Source organism: Elephas maximus, chromosome 19 (assembly GCF_024166365.1).
Source record: "Elephas maximus indicus isolate mEleMax1 chromosome 19, mEleMax1 primary haplotype, whole genome shotgun sequence".
In the NCBI taxonomy this organism is placed as follows: domain Eukaryota; kingdom Metazoa; phylum Chordata; class Mammalia; order Proboscidea; family Elephantidae; genus Elephas; species Elephas maximus.
Genome location: NC_064837.1, coordinates 14,646,058 through 14,669,260, shown reverse-complemented (window position 1 = coordinate 14,669,260; position 23,203 = coordinate 14,646,058). Strand labels below are relative to the sequence as shown.

At 53.1% G+C, this 23,203-nt stretch overlaps 2 protein-coding genes across 7 annotated transcripts in view; one reads left to right on the top strand and one right to left on the bottom strand.

The window, feature by feature from the left end:
• Positions 1 to 16,594, bottom strand: part of KIF1C (kinesin family member 1C) — a 30,123-nt gene extending 13,529 nt beyond the window's left edge. The window contains exons 1-19 of one of the 3 annotated variants that reach the window (XM_049860047.1): positions 16,503 to 16,594; positions 15,900 to 15,971; positions 14,714 to 14,834; positions 14,334 to 14,466; positions 13,861 to 13,937; positions 13,311 to 13,490; positions 12,602 to 12,667; positions 11,988 to 12,166; positions 11,786 to 11,897; positions 11,246 to 11,323; positions 11,040 to 11,105; positions 10,865 to 10,940; positions 10,119 to 10,197; positions 9,765 to 9,910; positions 7,285 to 7,454; positions 7,038 to 7,117; positions 6,835 to 6,910; positions 1,647 to 1,726; positions 604 to 698 (exon numbers count right to left, since the gene is read on the bottom strand). In XM_049860047.1, coding sequence (XP_049716004.1) covers positions 604 to 698; positions 1,647 to 1,726; positions 6,835 to 6,910; positions 7,038 to 7,117; positions 7,285 to 7,454; positions 9,765 to 9,910; positions 10,119 to 10,197; positions 10,865 to 10,940; positions 11,040 to 11,105; positions 11,246 to 11,323; positions 11,786 to 11,897; positions 11,988 to 12,166; positions 12,602 to 12,667; positions 13,311 to 13,490; positions 13,861 to 13,937; positions 14,334 to 14,439 — 1,666 coding nt within the window. In that variant the 5' untranslated portion in view covers positions 14,440 to 14,466; positions 14,714 to 14,834; positions 15,900 to 15,971; positions 16,503 to 16,594. Of the gene's footprint in view, positions 1 to 603; positions 699 to 1,646; positions 1,727 to 6,834; positions 6,911 to 7,037; positions 7,118 to 7,284; positions 7,455 to 9,764; positions 9,911 to 10,118; positions 10,198 to 10,864; positions 10,941 to 11,039; positions 11,106 to 11,245; positions 11,324 to 11,785; positions 11,898 to 11,987; positions 12,167 to 12,601; positions 12,668 to 13,310; positions 13,491 to 13,860; positions 13,938 to 14,329; positions 14,467 to 14,713; positions 14,835 to 15,899; positions 15,972 to 16,502 lie in introns of those variants that run through there. The other 2 variants (XM_049860046.1, XM_049860048.1) reach the window with 2 other exon arrangements.
• A 200-nt stretch (positions 16,595 to 16,794) lies between these two features.
• On the top strand, positions 16,795 to 22,888 carry INCA1 (inhibitor of CDK, cyclin A1 interacting protein 1). Of its 4 annotated transcripts, none has more exons than XM_049860050.1 (8): positions 16,796 to 17,164; positions 17,668 to 17,713; positions 18,547 to 18,632; positions 20,469 to 20,582; positions 21,206 to 21,245; positions 21,508 to 21,701; positions 22,146 to 22,296; positions 22,511 to 22,888. In XM_049860050.1, exons 3-8 carry the CDS (start codon positions 18,589 to 18,591, stop codon positions 22,655 to 22,657), a joined length of 690 nt encoding a protein of 229 aa, XP_049716007.1. In that variant the 5' UTR covers positions 16,796 to 17,164; positions 17,668 to 17,713; positions 18,547 to 18,588; the 3' UTR covers positions 22,658 to 22,888. The 4 variants fall into 4 exon arrangements, with proteins under 4 accessions (XP_049716008.1, XP_049716007.1, XP_049716006.1 ...); XM_049860049.1 differs by having other exon boundaries at positions 16,796 to 17,250; XM_049860051.1 differs by lacking the exon at positions 17,668 to 17,713 and having other exon boundaries at positions 16,795 to 17,250.
• The last annotated feature ends 315 nt before the right edge of the window (positions 22,889 to 23,203 follow it).

Sequence of the window (23,203 nt, the reverse complement as noted above, 5' to 3'; positions counted from 1 at the left end):
ACATTTGTCTCCACAGCGTTTTCAATGGCTGATTATTTGGAAGTAGGTCACCAGGCGTTATTTCCGCTTTTACTCTGAGGACTTAGGGTTCCTAACAGCTTTTGTGCTCTGGCCATATAAGGGCTAAAAGTCTCTGAAAGTTTTGGAACCAGAGGGATACGTGGACCAAAACCTTTGCCACCATAGCTGGATAGAAGCACGTTCTCCATAGAGATAAATTCAGATATTCCACTGAAAGAAATACAGGTTTTCATAAAAAAATGACCAGGATACTATTCTAGGCTAAAGAAATCAAGGAGGAAAGTGGGAATTTCCTCTTCACCAAACTGCTGGTGCACCATATTGTTCTGCTTTTGCCTCAGGGACCCTCACCACTCTCTGACCACCCCAGTTGTCTGCACCCTCAGGGTGGGCTCAGATAGCTGGGCCCTTGGTATCCCCCTACTGCTTACCGATCAGCTAGAAGCCCTTCTCAAGGGCAAGGACACATCACCTCTTTACATGACCGCACCCCACAGTGCCCGGCCCAGGCCTCTGTGTTCAGTGTTGTGAGGTGGAACATGGGGCGTCTGGCCACTCCACTCTCACCCCCTCAGCCATTACCTTCTCCATCCACCTGAGGGATGCTCCGGAATAGGCAGTGTTGCTCCCGAATGAACTGCCCAGTCAACTTGATGTCCACGTCCACCTGGCCAACCCTGGGGAAGCAACACCAACATTTTCTGAGTGTATGTCAAGCATTTGCCAAGCCCTTCATGAACATGAGTTCATCCAACTCAGTGAGCCAAGCATCACTACTCCTACCTCACAGATAAGGAAATGGAGGCTCCAAAAGGTGAAATAACTTGCCTAAAGCCTCACAGCTGAGCAGTGATGAAGCTGGGATGTGAGCCCAGGTCTGCCTGACTCCAAAACCCGAGTTCCTAAGTCATCATGTTATACAACAAAAGGGGACTGTTTGGAGATTCCAGGTTACTCACGGAAGGGAACCTGGAGTGGGATGGGTGCTCTAGGCAGGTGGCCTTCCAACCATCCTGAGGGCTAACCACCCAGAGCACTCACTCTCTACCTGCAATGATCACCAAGGACAGCCAAACACCTGTGGTGGGAGAGAAAAGGCCCTCACTCCTTAACTTCAGGAGGTGACCTCAGAGGCATTGAGACCCAGGGATTCGTTAGCACCAGCCAGTGAAGCCACCTGCCCTTAGCTGTCACGTGGGCACTGCCCTTCATCAACATGGGGCCGGGGCCATGTTTCCCTTCTCTGTCCGTTGAGAGAGTCCCACCAAGGGATGCCAAGGCAACAGTGGCAGAAGCTAGGAATGAAGTGGTCTAAAAAGTTCCCCACCAATTCTTCTGCCCCAGTAAGTCAGAAGCTCTCCTCGCAATTACTGGATTGATTTGATCCCAGGAGCCATCTCACTCTAACCAAATGAGTGGGTGGAGGCTGGACAGCCACTGGGCAGGTGGGCAGGCTCAGCAACCTCCCAGGAAGCCCAGAGAGCAGGCAAGACTGTGGGGCAGCTTTCCAGAGATCTGTGGCTCTCCAGTGAGGGCACAGAAAAGGGAGTCACCATTGTGGCTGTCCCTCTGTAACCAAACCCCAAAGGGAGAGGCCACCCCACAGGCCACTGAGCAAACACTACCTGGTGACGCCATCTTTGATGTGGTAGAGCAGACATTCCGACATCAGGGGGTCTTCATTTAGGTTCACCAGGTGGGGAGTCTGAGAGGGGAGACAGGTCATCAGGGGAAGGATCACAAGTCAGCCAGGGGGTGCCACCAAGCAGAAGGGAGGGAAGGAGATTCAGGAGACAGCCCTCCTGGTTCTAACATTGCTGGCCGCTCTCCCTTCCCCTCGCTCATCTCCCGCCCTCATTATCACCTCTGCCCTGAGGGACAGCTTTGGTTCTAACCTCTTACTTACACCCATTCTATCAACTAATCACCTTGGCCTGACCCGCGCTCTCCTCATACACAACGTGGCCTACTAAAAACACCCGCTCCCAAGTTAGCAACCTTTCCCCAGGCCACTCCTGGGAAAAGCGCCCCGACCCACCAGCCCCCCTGACTGGAAACCCTGGAATCCACTAAGGATTCCTCTTCTCTCCCTCTGTCCCCCAGGCTCCATCATTTCTTCCCTCCAAAATATATCCTGCATGTTCTGGAGAGTAAGGCAGGGGACTGGTATTTTTCACCTTTCACCAAACTTGAATTTCCTAGGTGTGTGTATGACTTCTATAATTTAAAAATAAGTGTCACTTCAATTTAGAATCAAAGAAACCCGTCTCACACTAGACTCCCCCCACTCTCCACAGCTACTGCCTTCCCCAGGCCTGCTTCACCTGTGCCCAGGTCACTGCAGCAGCTGCCTGGTGCTGTCCCTGCCAAGTCCACCCTACCCAAACCCTCCCTCACACCTGGCCGATCACCATACTGCTCCACACTGAAGACTCAGCTCATTTCTGTCCCCAAAACTATCCTTTCCTGACTTCTCTGCTTCTCCTGATATCCCCGCTCTCCACAGCATGTTACTCAGAGCAGCACACAAGCCTTCTTCCTGCTACAGCCCGCTCAGGCACTGACTGTCACATCTGTTCCCTCGGCCCCATCTGTCCGCCTTCTCTGCACCACCCAGCCTTAGGTGATGCCTGACTTCCTGCCATCTCCAGTCTCCCAGCTTCCTGCTCACACCACATCACAGCCATTTCATTGATTCTTGGCTCAGGTTTCTCCCACTGGCACCCATGCGCACCTGACTTGAGCCCTGCTTTGTATCCTGGCCTCCCAGAACCTCCACGTCAGGGCCCGGCGCCTTTCCCAGCCTCTCTCTCCTCCTCATCCTCCCACCCAGCGGACTGCGAGCGCTCACGTCAGAGGCAGGCCTCCTGTATCCCCGACATAGATCTCTGCCCTGAACAGCCCCCCTCCTGGCTCCACCCCCACCCCCACCTGTCAAAATCATTCATTTCCTTCGCACCCTTCAGTCTGTCTCAAATCCCGCTTCCTCCACGAAGCTTTCCTAAATCTTCCAACCGAACACAAGACCCCCTGCCTCCAATCTACAAGGATTTACTGCGCGCTTTTTTTTTTTTTTCTACATGCGAGTGAGCTGCTGGGCTGGACCCAGAGACGAGTCAAATCCAGGTGCTGCTGTGCCGTCAGTAAGAAAACCAGAGTCAACCTGAGGAGGTAAGAATTGGCGCGGAAATACTGCAACAAGTGAGAGGCTGTTGCTTCATAAAAGTGTTTCTGATCTTTCCACTCCCTCACATAGTTCATTTGCTCACTCATTCACTTGCTCTGGAGAGCTAAGTGTCACCTCTTCTGGGAGGCGTTCCCATGCAAAGGTGGACAAGGTGAAGAAGTATGAGCGCTCGGGGGGACCAGGAGAACTGTGTGGAAAACACAGCACCAGAGCTGGTCACTGGGGATAAGGAGAACGTGGACGTGCAAAAGAGCGAGCCGCATGGAAGAAAGTATGGGCGCAGCATGGGGGCGGACAGCCCAGCGTGCAGAGGAAGAAGAGCCAGCAGTCGGGCCCAGTGTTTCTTTGGTCCCCTGCCCTGGGCAGTGAGCCTCAGGATGTAATGAACATCCATATGTCTGCCCCCACCCCGGCATCCCGTCAGGCCTCCTCCCCATACTTTGGTGTCAGGCCTGCTTGGGGAAAGCAGCACGGATGGGCACCGGAGCTGAAAGGGATCTACCCCTGGGGAGATAAGACATGATTTAGGGCAATGCTTTTCAATCTCTGCTCGGTCCCAAGACCCTTTGTTCCCATGAAACCTTACCTAGAAGACCAGTCTGTAAAGCAGATAAGAAGAGAGCCGCTCAGGCTGAGGCTGGGGGAGGGACCCAGAGTCTGCTCCTGCCTCGCCCTTGGCCTCTGAAAGGAAGCTCCCGAGCCAGGTTTGAAAATCTGATTTAAGAAGTCCTTTTTTTTTTTTTTTTTTAGGCCTGGTGGAGGGATCTCAGCAAGAAGGGTCTTTCCCTAAGGGTCTTTGGTCTCTTCAAGACAAATTGTAGCTTTTCCCTAGGACTCAATTCCCTATCCAGCAATTCCTGGATTGGAGCCACCCCCACCAAACATGGTTCCTGTATAAGTGTAACACTTCTTCCTTCTAAAACGCCTTTTAAACTATTAGAACTATGTTCAGCCTCACCACCTTGACAAAAATATAAGATTAAACTATTCTAGGACACCTTTTTCACCAACCAGACTGCAAAGATCAAAGAGTCTGATAACCTAGAATGTTGATGAGGGTGAGGGAAGGCCGTATGCTGGTCTTGGGAGTACAAACCGGCATGGTTGTAACCATTTAAATGGCTACCATTTGACCCAAAGTCTCCACTTCCAAGAATCTGTCGGACGGACTAGGCTCATTTATGACACCATCCATTGTAGCACTGTTTACAGTAGCAAGTTGGAAACAACCTAAACGTTCATCAGTAGGAAGCTGATCAAATTATCCCTACGTCCATACAGCGGAATACCCTGCCACTGTCAAAAAGAATGGACACCTGTTCTACATGCCTATGTGCACGGAACCCCGATACATTGTTACATGAAAAAAGGAAATGTAGGCTATACAATCGCTACCAAAAAGGAAGGATGTCTGTGTGTGTGTGTGTGTCTGTCTGTCTGTCTGTCTGTGTGTACCTACACAGTGAAACCTGCGAGAGCCAGAACTCGACGGGACCACCTTGTTTTCCGCCTTTGACAGGGTACAGTCTTAACACTTTTCTACCACTCGTTTTAGTAGGAAACATTTGAGTTTCCCTTCTCTGACAGGTTTCTGCCTGTATTACACAGGTTCCAGCTTTCTCAGGTTCCGCTGTATAATTACACGTAACACGTGCCTGTACATGACAAGACTCTCCCTAAAACACAGCAACCTCTGAGAACAGAGGCCACCTCTGGGAAGGAAGCCTGGGGGTGGGAAGGAAGGAGGCCTACTTTGCACAGTACACACCTTTTAGCACTATTTGAATGTTCTCTCTGGTGTGCGTTATGTTTTCAAAAAGAATTATTAAAAATAAAACAGCAACTCCCTCCCTTTGGTCTCTGGACTTTAGCAGGTGGCACCTCCTGTGCAGACCAAGTCCTCCCGGAAGATGCTCCCACGCCACCAGTTTTCCCACCCTCTTCTGCCTTTTCTCCAACCCTCCAAGCATGGTGGAAACGCTTCAGGTGCCAGGCACCCCAGGGGCTTGAAGTCACGCTGACAGTCATCGGTAGCCCCTCTTTCTCCCCTAGATCTGGCTGGGGCCAGGAAGGTCTGGCTCCCTCAGAAGAACCCCAAAGCCCTGCAACCCAGCTTTAGGCCAGGCCCCTCACACCAAGCCTGCTACTCTCAACCATCCACCCACAGCTTTCTTGCTGCACCTCTGCCATCGTAAAGTGAGCTCCCCTCTCCTCTTTTCAGATCCCTGTTCAATGATCCCTGCTTGCTCAGTTGACCAGGCGGACCTGACCTGACAAAATACAGAGCCAGGCAGCTCTGCCAGGCAGCCCCCAGTGATGTCGTCTGCGCCAGAGCACGGTGGATCTGACTGAGGGCCTGATCCTGCTCTGCTCTGTACCATGGACCAGACAGGCTTGGCTGGTTCTCCTGTGGGGCTGGAAGCTCCTGCTCTGCTCACGTGGCTTCCACACCATCCATCCATCCGGATGCACCGGTACAGCTGTGCCAGCTGTCTAAGCCTGCGTCCATTTTGGTTGGTCAGGCCCTGGGCCATGCTGGTGGTTCAATAGTTTTAATTGAGCCTGGTCACGCCTGTTCTGCTTCCTTCCTTCCTCTCAGCCAAGGTTTACTGAACACATGCTACATGGCAGGCTGGCGTGCCCCGCCCAGCTCCGAGGACTGCCTATGTACCCCATGTTTGCTTAGTCGGGGATCTCCCTGCTCCTCACGACCCCCCCAAATCCAATTCATCTTTCAGGCTCCACTTTCCAAGCCACCTTCTCCAGGAAACTCCTCTCCAAATACCTGTAGGCCACACTTCCGCTTCCATGTTTAAACCCCTCGCTGCGTTTAAAATCACCATCCTACAGTTTGGTGCCTGCTCCTCCTCTATTGCCTTTATAAGTCTTATCTTCCCAAGTTATCCTTCAAAAAAAATTGTCTTTAGCTTTCTTTTTTAAGTAGGTAATACCTGCGCAAGGTACAAAGTCCCAATGAGACAAAAAACTATACGGTAAGTCTCTTCCCCATCCTGGGGTGGTGCGAACAGTTAACATGCTCAACTGCTAACCCAAAGACTGGAGGTTCAAGTCTACCCAGAGGCACCTTGGAAGAAAGACTTGGCAATATACTTCTAATAAATGAGCCACTGAAAACCCTATGGAGCACAGTTGTACTCTGACACACATGGGGTCACCATGAGTTGGAATCCACTCAATGTCAACTGCTTAACTGGTTCTCCTCTTCAAAAATAACCACTATAACCAGTTTCTTACGAACCCTTCCAGAAATCAATTCTATACACGAATTAACATACATACACGTGTAAGGTGATGTTTGTAAAAACTATTCTAAGCAGCTCTTGAAATCCCCCTAAGGGGAGGGACCCTGCCATCCTTGTAGAGTCCCTGGCCCCAGGCATTTCACTTGCGCTCACTTTCTGGCTGACGCACATGCAAGAAGCTGGCAGGCAGGGGTGGTTGGACAATACAGAGAGGAGGCAGTAGAGAAGGGAACAGAGATGATAGACAATTCAGAGACCTCGGGGCAGAGAGACCAGGGTTAGAGCCCACCACCCTGCCACCTCCTCAACCCTCTTCTCTAAAAGGATCCAGAGAGCTCCTACCTCACGCAACCCCTCACTCACCTTTTTTGGAGAGAAGACACCTACGGTTCCCCCATCCTCCCGCATGGCCACCCCCATCTCAGCCAGCAAGGCTTCTCTGTGGGAGAAGGAGAGGCAAATGTTGGTCTAGCATCATGACCCCCAGCCTCCTTCCCTCAAGGGAGCTCGACTTTCCCTTCCCACCCCACTCCTAGGCCTCAGCTGTTGGCCCCAACCCCTCACACCTCTCCATCCTCAGGGCTTCCGTCTTGCGTAGCTTCTCCTCCCAGGTCTCATTCAGCTCAGCTATAATCTTCTCTGTCTCCTGGGGGCACAAGGACGGGCAGGAATCAGGACAGTCTGGGACACGTATCTACCAAAGGGGCCACATTACTCCTGAGATTCCTTCTTTCTCTGCAATCCCTGGCTTTGGAGAAATAAACTTTCAGGAGCCCCCAGATCCACACGGCCTTGCCAACTCCAGCTTCCTACCTGGAGCCGCTCCATGGCCTCCTCAGGCCCAATCTGGGGCTCAGCATTGGGGGAGAACGATGGCTCCAGCTCCCCATTGTGTGCAGGGGGAGAGGAGGGTGAAGCTGGGGCAGGGGGAGTCAATACGGCTGGCAGAACACCTCCAGGACTTCCTTCTTCCACCTTCAGGCCTGGGAGGGAGAGAGAGGTAAAAGAGCAAGAGTAAGGAAACAGGAAGCTGATGAGAGACACAGTGAGGGCCAGGCGCTTCACAGAGGACAAGTATGTGCAGGGCCTCAGAAGACATCTGGTCAACCTCACACCAAGTGGGAACTCATCCCACTGTTGTTGGGCACCATCAAGTTGATAGACTCATGGCAACCCTACAGGATAAAGGAGAACTGCTCCATAGGGTTTCCTAGGCTGTAATCTTCACAGGAGCAGACCACCAGGTCTTTTCTCCCACAGAACAGCTGTTGGGTTCAAACCACTGACCATTCGGTTAGCAGCCGAGTGCTTAACCATTGCGTCACAGGGGCTCCTTTCTCCTACGGCCGTTGTTGTTGTTGTTGTTGTTAGGTGCCGTCAAATCAGTTCCGACTCACAGCGACTCTATGTACAACAGAACGAAACACTGCCCAGTCCTACACCGGCCTGACAATCGTTGGTATGTTTGAGCCCATTGTTGCAGCTACTGTGTCAATCCATCTCATCAAGGGTCTTCTTTTTTGCTGACTCTCTACTTTACCAGCATGCTGCCCTTCTCCAGGAACTGGTCCCTCCTGATAACATGTCCAAAGTATGTGAGACAAGTCTCAATATCCTCGCTTCTAAGGAGCACTGTGGCTGTATGTCTTCCAAGACAGATTTGTTCAATCTGTAAAGCATCTCATAACATGGATGCATCCGGAGGACACTACGCTGAATGAAATAAGTCAATCACAGAAAGACACATGTTGTAGGAGACCAAGACAGATTTGTTCATTCTTCCGGTAGTCCATGGTATAGTCAATATTCTTCACCAACACTGTAATTCAAATGCATCAATTTTTCCATCTTCCTTATTCATTGTCCAGCTTTTACACACAGATGAGGTGATTAAAAACACCATGGCTTGGGTCAGACACAAAAAGTGACATCTTTGCTTTCTAACATTTTAAAGAAGTCTTTTGCAGCAGATTTGCCCAGTGCAATACATCATTTGATTTCTTGGCTGCTGCTTTCATGGGCTTTGACTGTAGATCCAGGTAAATGAAATCCTTAACAACTTCAATCCTTTCCCCACTTATTGGTCCACTTGTGAGGATTTTTTTTCTCTTTATGTTGAGGTGTAATCCATACTGGAGATTATATGGTCTTTGATCTTCATCAGTAAGTGCTTCAAGTTCTCTTTACTTTCAGCAAGCAAGATTATGTCATCTGCATATCACAGGTTGTTAGTGAGTTTTCCTCCAATCCTGATCCCACATTATTCTTTACACAGTCCAGCTTCTCAGATTATTTGCTCAGCATACAGACTGAGTAAGTATGGTGAAAGGATACAATCCTGATGCACAAATGGGCATCCAGTCTCTGTTTGCACCCCTCCAGGGATGGAGAGCTCATTTTTGAGCAAACCAGTTCCTTTCACTGAGTTGAAATCTGCCTCGTGTTTCTACTTCAGCCCCAAGGAATGAAAGACACTATACTGGTTTTTTCTCTACATGACAACCCTTCAAATGTTGGAAGCCAGACATCATGTCTATCTTATCCTTGTCTTGTGAAGAATTAACACCTTATTCCCTGTCCTGTTGCCCACATGATTCCATGCCCCTCAGCACCTTGACTGCTCTCAACAGGATAGACCCCAAAACTGAATGAAGAGCACACTGGACCTGGCCAAGACTGCTTATACATCTTCTCATATGGAAGCTGCTTTGTACTAGTGAGACTAAACATTACGTTTTAACACTATTTTATTGTTGACTTTTGTTACGCTTACGATCAACCAAGGAGCCCTGGTGGTGCAGTGCTTAAGAGATGGGCTGCTAACCAAAACATCAGCAGATCAAATCCATCAGCCGCTCCTTGGAAACCCTATGGGGCAGCTCTACTTTGTCCTATAGGGTCGCTACAAGTCAGAATCGACAACAACAGATTTATGATCAACTAAAACCCTAATGTTTCTACAAGAACTTCTGCCAAGACGGTTGCCCCCACCAGCCTATTCTTTATGATTTATTTTTTTTGAACCATAAATGAAAAACTTGACATTGATTTCTGCTTCTGTCATTTTATTAATTCCAGCAGCCTTTCAAGGTCCTTCTGAATCTTGACTCTCCACGGACAATCAGTCTCTCCCAGCTTTGTAACATCTAAAGATGTGAGAAGTCCTGTCCATGTCATCCACATCACTGCCATGTAAACGGCTGCATAATGAGTGACCCCTCCCTGGCCCCAGGACTGGGCAAAGGCAAGTGAGGAGGGATACTGCTGAGCTGCCCCTCTCCTGGAACCCCTACCTCCCAGGGCGGAAGCTGAGAGCCCCTGAGCCATCAGCAGTTCCCGCAGCCGGGCCACCTCTTCCTGCAGCTCTCGGATCAGCCGGGCATTCGGGTCCTCGTTGATGATGGCATTGCAGCGAATCTGCTTTGTGCGGTCGGCATACCTGGGGTGAGAAGGGAGGAGCAGGGTGGGTGAGGCCCACAGGGGAACCCTTGGTCTGTGACCTATTTCCCTCTCTCCCTCCCAGGTCTCGAGATATTGGGGCAGGGTGGGCTCCACCCCATCTCATATGCAGGGCCCAGGGTAGCTGGCCTCTAAGTTCCCAGTGCTTTTCATACACTGCCCACCCCAGCCAGAGTCTGAAGCCCTACCTGAGGGTGCTAAGGGTCTCCTCGTAGTTGATGTCAGCGGGGCTCAGGGCTGCAATCATTGCTGTCCGGGAGTTCCCACCTATTAAGGGAGAGGAGAGAAAGGCTTTAGCACCATTAGTTCCTAAGAAAAGTCAGACTGGATCATGGGGTCAAGTCAGCCTCAGTGCCCAGGGAGGGGTCTGACAAGATCCCAGTCTGAGGTCAGATCACTAGTTCCTAAGAAAAGTTAGACTGGATCACGGGGCAAGTGAGCCTCAGTGCCCAGGCAGGGGTCTGACAAGATCCCAGTCTGAGGCCGGATCACTAGTTCCTATGAAAAGTTAGACTGGATCACGGGGTCAAGTGAGTCTTAGTGCCCAGGGAGGGGTCTGACAAGCTCCCTGTCTGAGATCAGATGAAGCTAAGAGCTGTAGAGCTAACCATGAAATCTGGGGGTCACAGGGAGGGGAATGGGGTCAGGGACACATAAGAGAAGGGTGGGGATTCACAGAGCAGTGGGGGAGGTGAAGTCAGCAGTGGGTGTGGGTCAGGGAGTCACAGGCAGCCACAAGGCCCTTGGCTGGGCAGAGGGGGCATGGCCTTGATCTCAGCTTCGGGAAGTCTTTGATGGATGTTCCCTGGAGCAGCGGTCAGGGGGACAACTGAGGAATCTGGGATTCTAGGGTGGCAAAGGGATTTTTCAGATAAACAAAAAGGAGTTCGTGGGATGGCAGCAGGTCAGCAGAGAGAGAGGAGGGGGTCCTCACCCAAATTCTCCTTGAGCAGCCAAGTGAGCACAGAGTCCCTGTAAGGGATAAAATCCGACTTCCGCTTCTTTGATTGCTGGGGATGGAAGGGGGAGGGGGGTCAGGCTGGGCCACCCCCCTTGCCCCCTTGCCCCCTTCACCAGAGCCCCTTCTCTCCCCAACCCCCAGGCCTTACCATATCTGCAAGGGCCGAGATCACCTTCCCTAGAGTTGTCAGGGACTTATTGATGTTGGCGCCTTCCTGGAAAGGAATGAGGAACGTAAAGAATGAGACCCTCCTCTCCTAGCTGAGTCCACTTCTCCAGCCTCCTCTCCCATCCAGTCCCAGGTCACGGAAGACCTCGTGCACAGCCCCAGCGCTTCTGCACTAGGCCCCCTCACCTTCAGGCGCATGCCCCGGGCCCCCGAGGAGTCAGCCCGCTCGCTCCCAGCAAGGTCCACCAAACTGATCTTACTAACCTGGGGGTCAGAGGAAAGAGGCAGGAGGTGACTGGGCTTGGCAGGGGATGGGGCAGGGAAATCAGGGGAATATCCAGCAGGAATGTGGGTAACTGGCAAGGGAGAAAAGTTAAAAGGGGGTGAGGGAAAGGGGCAGGATGAAAGGATACACAACGCAAGAGTGAGAAGCTGGATACTCATCCCTCTGTTGACTTATTCATTTACAAATGTTTATATGCCTGTTAAACGTCTGGAAAAGAGACACGGTGGGATCCAAGCCCTGCCCTGAGAAGTCTAATAAGAAGAAGAAACCAGCAAACAAGATTGCTGCACACAGGTCTGGTGGGGGAAGGACAGGGAACTGTAGAAGCCCAGAGGAGGCAGCCGACCCAGCATGAGCAGGGAGGGAGGCACCCAGGCCTTCCCATCACATCATCATCCCTGTTGCCAGGTGGCGGTGGGAGGTGGGAAGTGGGCTCTCACCTTCTCTGAGTCCAGCCCAGTGAGCTGGTCATGGCAGCGCTGCGTGAAAACAATGGTGAAGACAGCATGGGAACGGCTGCTGGTCTCGTTCATGTTGGTGGCAGCCACAGTCCTGGGGAGGAGAAGAATGGGTCAGTGGGGTCCTACCTCCCCTTCTCCCAGCCCTGGCCCCCTTTCCCTCCACTCTGTCACCCTGCCTCACCGCGCCTTATTGCCACAGTCCATGAGGTCTGCAATGTCTGCGTAGGAGGTCACAGCCAATTTAGAGAGGTCTTGCACATAGGGGCCCAGGATGGGGTGCTCCCGGACCCGCAGAGAGCCCCGACTCTTGGGGTTCAAGAGGTCTCGTACCCGTTCACAATAAATCTCCATATAGCTCACCTGAGAGAGAAGCAAGTAAGTAGCAAAGCTGCAACAACCCTGACAATGACACTGACTCTGATCTCATCGGACACGATACAGGTAATTGTAGCTAACACATACTGAGCACTTACTATGCACCAGGCACAGTACTAAGCATCTTGCATTGGCTAGCTCATTTGATTCTCCGAACGAACAACCCTAGGAGGTGGATCCAGTCATTATCTCCATTTTACAAATAAAACACATTCAGGCACTAAGAGATTAAATCACTTGCCCAAAGCCACAGTCAGTAACTGGCAGGGCCAGGACTGGATCCCAGGCTGTCTGACTCCAGAGACTATCCTCGGTCTTACTCAGTTCTCCTATCTTCCTGCCCAGGAAAAGCCTACCCTTCCCATCCCCACTCCCACCCTTCCCATCCCCACTCCCACCCCCACCAAAACCTGGGCTTACCTCCACAGAATAGGATAGCTGAGCACTCTGGTTCTCACTAATGCGGGAAAAGAGGTCCTCACAGAGCTGGGAGAGCACAGAAACACACCACTGTAGCTCCTATTTATGGCACACCTACAGTGCCCAGTACCGGGCCAAGCCCTGTCCCATGGGACTGTGTTTAACCCTTACCCCAAACCTCTGAAGGAGGGGTCACTGTCATTTTACAGATGGGAAGGCTGAACCTCGGAGAGGTTTCACACTTGCCCCGGTCACAAGATAGCATTCAGTAAACCAGAATGCAAACGTATATGCTGCACAACCAGAGACAATTATGGTAAACTTGAGCTACTCAAGATTGGCTTTCTCTACAGTCAACACCTTGCCTACAGAATACAAGCCTCTAGGGGAACTAAGCCCACGAACAATTACACGGCAAGGTCAAACAGTAGTAAGTGGTAGAGCCAGGGTTCAAGTCCAAGACTCTGGCTTCAACGCCTTGGCTCTTCTCACAGCATCTCGCTGTCTTGGGAGGGGTGGGAGAAGACCCCCTCCCCAAAGTGCCCTGGCTGTCCAGGTTATAGCCAAGTCCTCCATCACATCCCCTATCACAAACAGCCTCAGACAACCAGGTCTCTGCTCTGTAATCCTTAGATCCTGTCTCTGCTCTCCCAGAGAGCAGCTGCTGATGGCCCTGCCCTGGACGTCCTGCCAGGTCCGAGGTGTGTACCTGGGGCACAATGCCCTGCTGCCCAGGTTCCTGCCGCCCCATCATGGTGTAGGATTTCCCAGCCCCGGTCTGCCCGTAGGCAAAGATGCACACGTTGTAGCCTTCAAAGGCGTGGAGCAGCATCTCTTCTCCAATGTCCCGATACACCTGTTGCTGAGATGCAAACTGGGGGTCCTCGGCCTGTGTGAAAGGAAGGCAGAGAACCACAGCAGAGAGCTCTGGATGACTGTGTCCTTAGTTTCTAGATCCCAAGTGTCCTGCCTTCATCATCAATGACTGCCCAAAGGTCCTGCCGCCCTCCATCATCATGTCCTAATCATTCCTGAAAATTCTACCCAACTCCCTGCCAGACCTAACTATCCCAAGGGCTTCTGTTTCCCCAATCTTTGTCCCAATCACAATCTAAGGGTCCTACCCACCCACCCCCACCCAGGGATCCTGGCTTTCCCAACCACCTCCCTGGAGGTCCATTTCCTAGCAATGCCCCTTCCCAGGATACAAATCCCCTATCCCTCATTGTTTAGCTCCTTCTCCAGTCCAAAGACCTCACCGAGGTGTGTGACCAGTAGGAGTAGTCAAAGGTGAAGCTTTTGGGGGCATCCTTGCTCTGTTTAGGATTGATGATGGCTGAGGAGCAGGAGAAAATGAAGAAAGGAAGGCCAAAGTCAGGTGCTCCCAACCTCTGCCCATGCCCCACAACCCTGGAATCCAGGCACCCCCCTCCCCACCTCTGTGCTAGTTCATCTCTCCCCTTTAATACACCCCACCCCCTCCAGTCACCAAAGCTAATTTTGGCTTTCTAGGGCCCACCCCCACTGAGCTGCCTCTCTGGATTGGGCAATGGAGGGCTCCAGGCCAACAGTTCCCCTCAGAAAGGCCAGACTGCCCCAGCCCCGCCCTTACAACTAGCACCTGCTCTATGCCCAACACGGCTCTCCCCTTGGTCCGGCCTGGTGTGACCGGCCTGTGTGGTGGACCCAAGCTTCCCCACCGTGCCCAGCCAGACCCCTGGGACTCACTCACAGGTGGTGTTGCCCTGCATGGTGACCACACACTTGGCATCATGGCTGGTCTCACGGGCATTGAAGGGCCGAACCCTCACTGCCACTTTCACTGAGGCGCCAGCCATGGCTCCAGATACTCCCACCCTCCTCAGCTAGAGGACAGAGAAGGAAGAGGTGGTTAGAGCCCCTCGGCAGCCCAGACATTGCCTCCTAACCTCTCCCAGGAACCAGGCTCCCCATCCTCCTTGTCCAGCTACCCAGTTTTTCAAGGACCCAGTTCCTATTCCCCTGGCCTTTCTCCCAAATGTCACTCTCCTGAGGGAATCCCAAAGATGTTCCTGCCTCTCTCCCCAGCCATATCCCGGCTCACAGGGACCTGGGCCTTCACCCCAGAGTTACCTGGCGTCCTGGCCCCAGATCAGGGGGGCTGTATCAGTTCTGGCTGCTACCGGCCCTCGTAGGGGGAGCCCCATCCTACTTTTGGGGCCTGGCCACGCCAGCTGTGGCTGTGGGGGAAGCCCTGGTTGTGGGGGAAGACTGGTTAGAAGGCACCTGTGGCTCCAGAGGTCTGGGGGTAGCATTAAAAAAGGTTAAGAATGGCTGCCCCTCTGAAGTGGCCCAATGCAATGTGAATCCAAGGGCAGAGACGATGATATTTTTATTCCTTGTCAGTCACAAGCATACTGAACATTCAGATAGAGAAGAGAGAGAGAGGCTGGACAGAGGGGCAATTCAGAGAGAGGGACACATGGCCAGAAACAATGAGGGTGGTGGGAATGGGGGTGAGAAGGGGCAGAAAGCCACAAACACCGAGAAAATGAGGGACATGAGAAAGAAGACAAGATTGAGATGATGCTGTGAAAGAAAAAACGGGAAAAGGGAAGGAAGAAGAGACACAAAGGACACCAAACAGCGACGTTAAACAGGCAGAAAGGGAGCTTTGGGGCAAAAGCGCAAATCAGAAGTACAGGAGACAGATGAGAGGAGAAAACCCCAACTACGGAACTTGCCCTAAATTCCCCACAGGACCCGCAAGGAAGAAGGAGAAACCAGCTCCCACTTAGGGCCCACACACTCCACTCATCAGGGAGGGAGAACTGAGGGGCAAAGTCCGAGGGCTGGAAGTACAGCCCAGGACTGGGATCCACAAGGCCTGCCTTGTGGGCCCCAAACCCCTTGCCCAACCCCCAGCACTTCCTCCCCAGGATCGAGGACAATGAGCAGGGTAGGGTGGGGTCATCCTGTATCCATCCCTACCAACGCCCAGGGCTCCTGCTGGGGGACCCAGAATACCTGTGGCTTTATGGGAGAGGAGGCCCTGGAGGACTCCCCGAAAGGGGAGAGAATGGAAAGAAAACAGGCAGACCCAGCCCCAGCCTAGGGCTAGTGCTATGGCGTCCGCTGCCATGGGGAAGGTGCCAGTCTGGAGCCCAGGAATGTGGGTGATCCGGGTGCCCACACCCTGGGAGGAGAGCCTGAGCAGCCCACGCCCACGGACAAAAGGGTGGAGGACTGTGAGGCGCGTTCAGGGATGCCCCGGTCCCTTCCGTAGCCCCAAAAGACCCCCTGTCATGCTGGCTCTCACCTCACCAGCCTTCCTGGGCAGGGCATGGGAGGGACGAAGGGGCTGGTCAGTCTCAGGACAGGAAGCCAGCGGCTGAGATCACAGAGGCTGTCTCAGGAAATACAACCCTGACCCCCAGACCCTGAGAAGGGGCATTGGTGGGGACAAGCAACGGTAGCGCCGTTGCAGGCTAACGGGTCAGGGAATAGGGCGGCAAGGCCGGTGAACAGCGGGAAAGGAACGGGGGTAGGGTCAGGGGTCGGTCGGTGCAGCGTAAAAGCACAGTGGGACACGGAGAGGAGCCCGCGGCCGGGGTGGGGCCGGCCGACCCGAAAGGGGCCCCGGACACCTGTACGCTGCCCACCCGGCCGCTCCCAGGCAGGCCTCGGCCCGGCCTCTCGGGGCGGCCATGAAGACCCCGTCCTGCTGTCCAGCCAACCGACGGCCGCCCCGGGCCTGGCACCTCTCTCCGCCTCCGCGGGACAAATAGCACATGATCCCGGCTCTCGCGCCCAGCCGGCCCCCGCCGGCCGCGGCGCCCGGGGACCCCGGCTCCCCACCCCTCAGCCCGACACATTCCTCGGCGGGCGGGCACCTCTCCCTCCCCTCCCCCCAGGCTCTCACCTCGTCGCGGCGGGGCTCCCGGAGCGGCTCGGCAGGGCGCGAGGGGACGAACTTTCCGGTCAGCGTGGGACGCCAGCCGGGGAGGTCCGGGGCCGGCTCGGGGCTGCCCCTGCCCCTCGCCGGGTCCCCGGGCGGCGGGCGGCGGACCTGCGCCCCGGGCGGCGGCACAGCAGCAGCAGCGGCGGCGCCAGCGGCCGGCGCCCGCCCGGGCAGCGCGAGCTGGGGCGGGAGCGAGGGGCGGGGGGCCGGCGGGCGCGCGCGCGGGCGGAGGACGCGCGCCGTCCCGAGAAGGGCCGGGAGGGGTAGGGAGCGACCCGGCCTGCTCTCGTTAAAGGGGCGATGCTGCCAGGACCGCGGGACCCACCGCATGGGGGCGAGGGAACCCAGCTGCGGAGGCAGAGGGGCAAGCAAGACGCCGAAGCTGGCGAGGGTCGCCAGCGCCTGAGGAGCGGGGAAAGGTGGGGGCGGACCCTGGAGGGGACCCGGACCCCTGACCCGCGCACAGGGGGCGGAGCCTCAACCGGGCCCCGCCCAGGAGGCGGCTCAGCCCAGGCCCCGCCCCCAGCGCGAGACGCCGGCCGGCTCCTCCCTCGGTTCTCGTCGTCGCCTGTCTCCTTCCCTCCGGGCCTATCGTTCTAGAATTCGCCGCGCAGCTGCCTCAGGTGCTGTGGCCAAGAGCAGTCGGCGGCAGTGCCACGCCCCCGGCGCCCTGTCCTCGCCTGCCCCTCAAGCTCGGCTGTCCCCCCAGGTCGCGGTCTTCGCCTCAGACAGAAGCAAACCCCTCAGGCCTGGGTGCCGCCTCAGGCCAGGGCTGTCCGCTCAGGCCCCAGCCACCCCTCAACCCAACCTAGTCCCTTCAGTCATGGGTCGCCCACCGCAGGCAGGATTGCCTCCCCAGACCCCCAGTTATGCCCCCAGGCTTGGCTGTCCCCCCTACAAGGCTCTGGCCGCACCTCCAGCCCATCTGCTGGGGCACAAGCTCCCCCCTCAGGCCCGGCCCCTCCTTTCAGGGCAGGGCTACCTCATGCCCCCAGACTCAGACCAACTCCCCAGCCCCAGCGTGACCCCCCAGGTCTTCATCCACCCTCACAGGCTAGGTTGCCCTTCAAGATCTTGCCTACCTCCTAGCCTCGTACTGCCCATTACATCTCCATCACCCATTTAGGACCAACTACCCGAGGTCTGGATGCCCCTCAGTTCCCAACTGGACCGTGAGTGTTGCTCACCCTCTTCTGGCCCAGGACATCCCATTTAGGCCCCACCTGCCCTATAAGCCCAGCTCTAACTATCCCTATCTGTCAGCCAGCCCTAAATATTCCTCTCTCCATTTTTTACCTCACCTAACTGCCTTCTCACCCCATGCCTAGTTGCCCTTGAATATACTTGTTCACCTCTGAGAGTTTCCACCTGGCCTTTTCTGTCCTTTATGCTGCCTAAATTCACTTTCCTAATTCATCTGGTATTCTTAACTGTCTTTTCTGCACACCACAACTAGCTCTCACGTGATCATTGGCTGCCCCTAATTCTGGATCTGTGCAACTGACTCCTCTGTTCACCTTTACCCATCAACATTGCCAACTGCCCTTTCCTTCCCTGTCACCAATTGACCACTCTGTGGACACTTAAATTTCACTAACCACTTATACCCAATTTATTTATCAATGTTCAGTTCTGCCAATTTTCTAACTGCCCCTAACCACCAATTCTGTACCAACTACCCTCAAATGCCCCTACCCCATGCAGTCTCCACCTGTTGTCCTTTTTCATTTTATCATCCCATATTGCCAGTTCAGTCACTGAACTTCCAACTGTAAATTTCACTTACTATATACATTTAGCTTCAGAAAATTTACTTTCCTATGCTCACCATCTTCAATCTGTATGTTCAACTAATATACCCGGTCCAACACTAAAACTAACCTTTTATGCTGTTTCTCCTTTTTTGGGACCCATATACCCTCTTCCCAATTTCTAAATCTGCTACTGGTTTACCCCCTGAGCTATTAGATGAGTGAATGATTCATTTTCTGTTATCCTCCCAAAGCCAAGGAGGAAACTTGGTCCAGCCATCCAGCCCAGTCCAGTCATGCAGGTACAGGAAGATGGAGACAACTTCATTCCCTTTGCCAAGTGAGTCCTCCCCGCCCAATAGGGAGGACAGAGACAAAATGGAGGGAGGATTGCATGCCTTAGTTCTGTCCTGAGAGGAGTAGGAAACAAGAATCAGGAAACTCAATGCCTGGTCTCAGGGGATTGATGATTCCTTAATTTATTCACCATATCATTTTTAAACACTGCAACTAGTAAGACAGGGCCTGCTCTCATACAGCTTATGCTCTAGAGAGAGGAGACAGACTGTGTAAACAAATGTAATTTCAACTAGTGATAAGTACTATGAATAAAACAGGATTATAATGGGAAATACAGTGTTTTGGGGGACACAAGATTAGATAAGGTGATTGTGGAAGACTTCTGGGGAGGTGAGTTTGAATTGAGACTTAAAAAATAAGAAGGAGCTAGTGATGGTAAGAAACAGGAGCAAGAAAAAGGAATCCCCATTGCCGCTGAATCTATTCCGACTTATAGTAGCACATGAAAGTCTTAAGAAGGAAACAAGCTTAGTAAGTTCTAGGAACAGGAAGCAGTGACTGACAGTGATCAAGGGAAAAGTAGAGAGTATAGTCAGAGAAGTAGGCAGAGGCCAGATCCTACAGAGCCTTATAGGCCATCAAAAAGAGTTTGGATTTTATTCTAAGGACAGTGGGAGTCACTGGAAGCTTTCAAGCAAGAGAGTGATATGATCACACTTTTTTTTTTGGCATCTTTTTTATTAAGTAAATTTCAAATAAATACAAAAGTAGAAAAAATGATGAACCCAACATACCCTTTTCACTCAGATTTATTAAGTATTATACGGATAATCTTTTCATCTATACACTACTGTATACTATTCACTGCTGCCCAGGTTATTTGTGAAGTAAATTTCGAACCTGTTATTATTTCATGTGATCATGTATTAAAAGACTTTACTCAACGCTCTATGTAGAACTGATAGCTGGAGGATGGAAATGGAAACAGGGAGAGACGAGGGTTATTGTAACAGTCCAGGCACGGGGTAATGGCCTAGAGTAGGGTGGTGGGAGTGGAAATGGGGAGAAGTGGTCAAATTGGAGTATATTTTAGATGTGGAACAGGACTTGCTGCTGGATTGGATGGGGGAGGTAAGGGAAAGTGAGGCATACAAGGTATTTGGGCCTAGAAATGGGGTGCCTTTCAGTGAGATGGAGAATGTTGGGGAGGAGATGTTGAGTGGGCAGTTGAACCGGCAAGTCTGGAGCCTTGGGAAGGAGCCAGGGCTGGAAAGAGTGATCTGGAGTTATCAGCACATTGGTGGTATTTAGTCATGGAAAGGAGTGAGGTCACCTAAGGAAAGATGGAGATAGAAAAGATAAAGGGCTTCAGGCCTAAACCCTAGGACACTCCACTTCTGGAGATCAGAAGGGCACTCATCATTCAATCTGGAGGCTTTGGACATGAAGAGCACTGTTCTCAAACAGCTCTGCACACCCCTCCCTGTCTATAAGGATATTCGTTCTTCTGAGATAAGGGAGACAAACAGGAGTAAACAGAGGATCCTTGCATTGACCAAAAGGAACCCTGTCTGTCACACCACCCGAGTAGCCAAGCAACCCCACTTGCTAAATATGAGATGTTCTCTGGCTGTGGGGCTTAAAGCTTGAGATTCAGTGAGATCTGACTTTCCAACAATTGCCAGTCTCCACCCTCACCCCAGCTCCAATCTCCTTTTAAATCCGAGGCCTCACTACCTTGCTCAACTAAAGTGGCTAAGGCAGGGAGCTTGGTGAGCTATATGGTCCCATGGAAAGACAGGGCCCTTGAATCCTTGGTGTGAGCAGATGCTGGAAGGGAAGAGGCAGACCTAAGCCTACCTTGTCCTCACCTCAGGCGTTCCAGGGTGGTCAGCCGATCTCCACCCCCCAGCTTGCCTTCCCAGAACCTCAGAATGACACCTCAGCGTTACGGAGACATCTTCTGGGAGAAGCTTAGTCAAAGGACCAGGTGAGTAGTGAGGGAGAAAATGGGAACTCACTGGAGGTGGGGAGCTGAGGCTGTACAATTTTAAATTACCATAAAGCCATGCAGCAATAAGCCCTATCTCGGGGTTTTTTTTTAGGGGTAATTGCCTCATTGGCTGATGGATATTATAGCTCCTAATGCCTGAAAGGTGGTTGGGAGAGGTCATTAGAGAAGTAATATGGGTCGGGGTATCCTCCCTGGAAGGGGTCCTGGTGGCGCAGTGGTAAAAGCAGTCAGTTGCTAACCAAAAAGTTGGTGGTTTGAACTCACCAGCCGCTCAGCAGGAGAAAGATGTAGCAGTATGCTTTATGTAAGATTTACAGCCTTGGAAACCCTATAGGGTCACTATGAGTCAGAATCGACTCCACAACAATTGCTTTAGTTTGGGTATGGGTATCCTACCTGTGGAGCCCTGGTGGTGCAGTGGTTAAGAGCTCAGCTGTTAACCAAAAGGTCAGCAGTTCAAATCCCCCAGGTGATCCTTAGAAACCCTGTGGGGCAGTTCTACTCTGTCCTGTAGGGTCGCTATGAGTAAGGAAGAACTCGACGGCAACGGGGTTTGGTTTGTATTGTCCCTGCACTAGCCCACTTTTTGTGTTTCACAGCCCCATCTGGATGGAGGAACAGTACATTCCACCCGTGCTGGTAGGACAAACTCTCTGTCCTTCTACAATTCTCTGTTAAAAATACACCCGTAGCCATCCTGTCCCCAGCTCTCCCTATTACCCCTTTCCTCTGGTGTCCCCAACCAGAGCACTGACCAGGCCATCCTTTGTGTGAGTCAGTCATCATGTTTTCTAGATTATAGCCATGGGCTTTCCAAAACCCCTGATTCCCTACGTCAGTCCAAGCTCTCCTGTGAGATCCATTCTTCTCCTTAGCTGCTTTTCTCCATTCTCTGGTACAGAGAGCCACTGGTCGCTCCCAGGCTGGCCTGTGTGCTCCTGGGGGGCTCCCACCCCCAGAGATGCTTTGCAGAAGAAAGAGAAGGAAGCCACGTTTGGCAGGGGTGCAGCAGGGACCTGTGGGCATCCCAGCCCGGGTAAGAGCTGTCACTTATCACCTGGAGGATCTAAGGAGGCGCCAAAGAATCATTGATGAGTAAGGAGGAGAGATGTCTGGACTCTGGGAGCCAAGCAGGGTCTGAGGGGAGGATGGTTTGAGCCAAGGACCCTGTTGAGAGCTTTCAGGGAATTGGAGATGGAGGATTGGCCATGGGCTTGGTGTGACTGAGGCAGAATTTCCATAATGTGGAAAGGAGGTGGGAGCTGGGGGATAGAGGGTGAGCCACAGGATCAAGTGGAAACCGGATAATTGAAAACAGGAAAGTACACCATAGAACTGGAGGTTAGTGGGGAATAGGGTTCACCTCTGGGTCCTAGGACCAAAAATACTTCATTATAAGGAGTGCAGAAAGTTGGAATAGAGATTTAGAGATCAGATGACAACACCCCTGGGTCCCAGCGGGAAGTATTTCTGGCAGAATGGTGAAGAATGGAGACGCAGGGAGTCCAGGCCCCTCTCCTAAGTCTAAAGTCTCCACAGACTGAAGAAGGCCCAGTGGGGCAGCTCTGGGGCAACCTCTGAGCCCCTGGTGCTTGGTGGAGAGGGCCCAAGATTTTCCCACACCACTGGATACCCTGATCTGGAAGAGGAGCAGGCCACAGACCATTTCCTCACTCCTGGCAGGGCCCAGGTATGGCTGGAGATGAACTCAGCGGCATGGTGGAGGGTGGTGTGGATACCTGATCTCGCATGGAAAAACAGGGGAGATCTGTCTAGGGTTTGAGAGGAAGAAAATAAAGTAGGTAAGAGCCAGAGACTTGAAGGTACCTGGGTTTGGGGATTACGAAATCCAGAGACAGATCTACGTTTCCAGAATTCCTTTTCAATTTCTCTCATCGTTACAGCTGCTTTGGTCTCCCTGGAGTCCTCTGGGCCAGGAGGAGTCTTGCCTCTCCCGGGGCCCTAGCTTCCTAGCCTCCTACAGCACTGTCACAGCCAGTAGGAGGCCCCTGTATGGTCCCTGGCGGATGGAATTTGAGTCTGAGGAGTAAAAACATCCACGCCCAAAGGTGACAGTGCGGCCTCCTGGACAGCGGACTAGTTCCCCCATTTCTGGCATCCGGGCCTTTTCCAGCTTCTTTTGCCATCCTTGGAGCTAGGCATTAAGGTGCCCCCGGCCTCCCGTTTCAACCCGCCCGCCTCACAGGAGCCCAGGGCTCCCTCCAGGCCCCGCTCCTGGCGCCGTGCGCTCTTTTTCCCTTCTGTTATTAAAGCAAGCAGCTTCAGCACCGATGTGTCTTTCTCTCTGGGAAGGAGGGTCGGAAGGCTAACGGGGAAGGGCTCCTTTCCCCTCCCCGGGGACCCAGCTAAAGCGAAGCCGGGCTGGGTCCCCGAAATTCAAGAAGAAAAGCGGGAGTCACTCTAACGTTCCCCGCCCAGCCCCGCGGCTTCCAGCACCTGACGGCCGCCCCCGCCCCGTTCGCCCCGACCCGAGTCCCGTCCGCCGGTGGGGCTTCCGCCTCCGGGACCCCGAATGCCGCCCCCAGCACGCCTGTCCCCCGCTGCCTCAGGGACCTGGGAGCCGAGGCCCGAGCCCC

Excerpts from the sequence above, each read along its gene's own strand:
- INCA1 (XM_049860051.1), top strand. The coding sequence starts at position 18,589 with ATGCAGGTACAGGAAGATGGAGACAACTTCATTCCCTTTGCCAA. Across the intron at positions 20,583-21,205 it reads AAGCTTAGTCAAAGGACCAG|CCCCATCTGGATGGAGGAAC; the intron begins GTGAGTAGTGAG and ends TGTGTTTCACAG. Across the intron at positions 21,246-21,507 it reads AGTACATTCCACCCGTGCTG|AGAGCCACTGGTCGCTCCCA; the intron begins GTAGGACAAACT and ends TCTCTGGTACAG.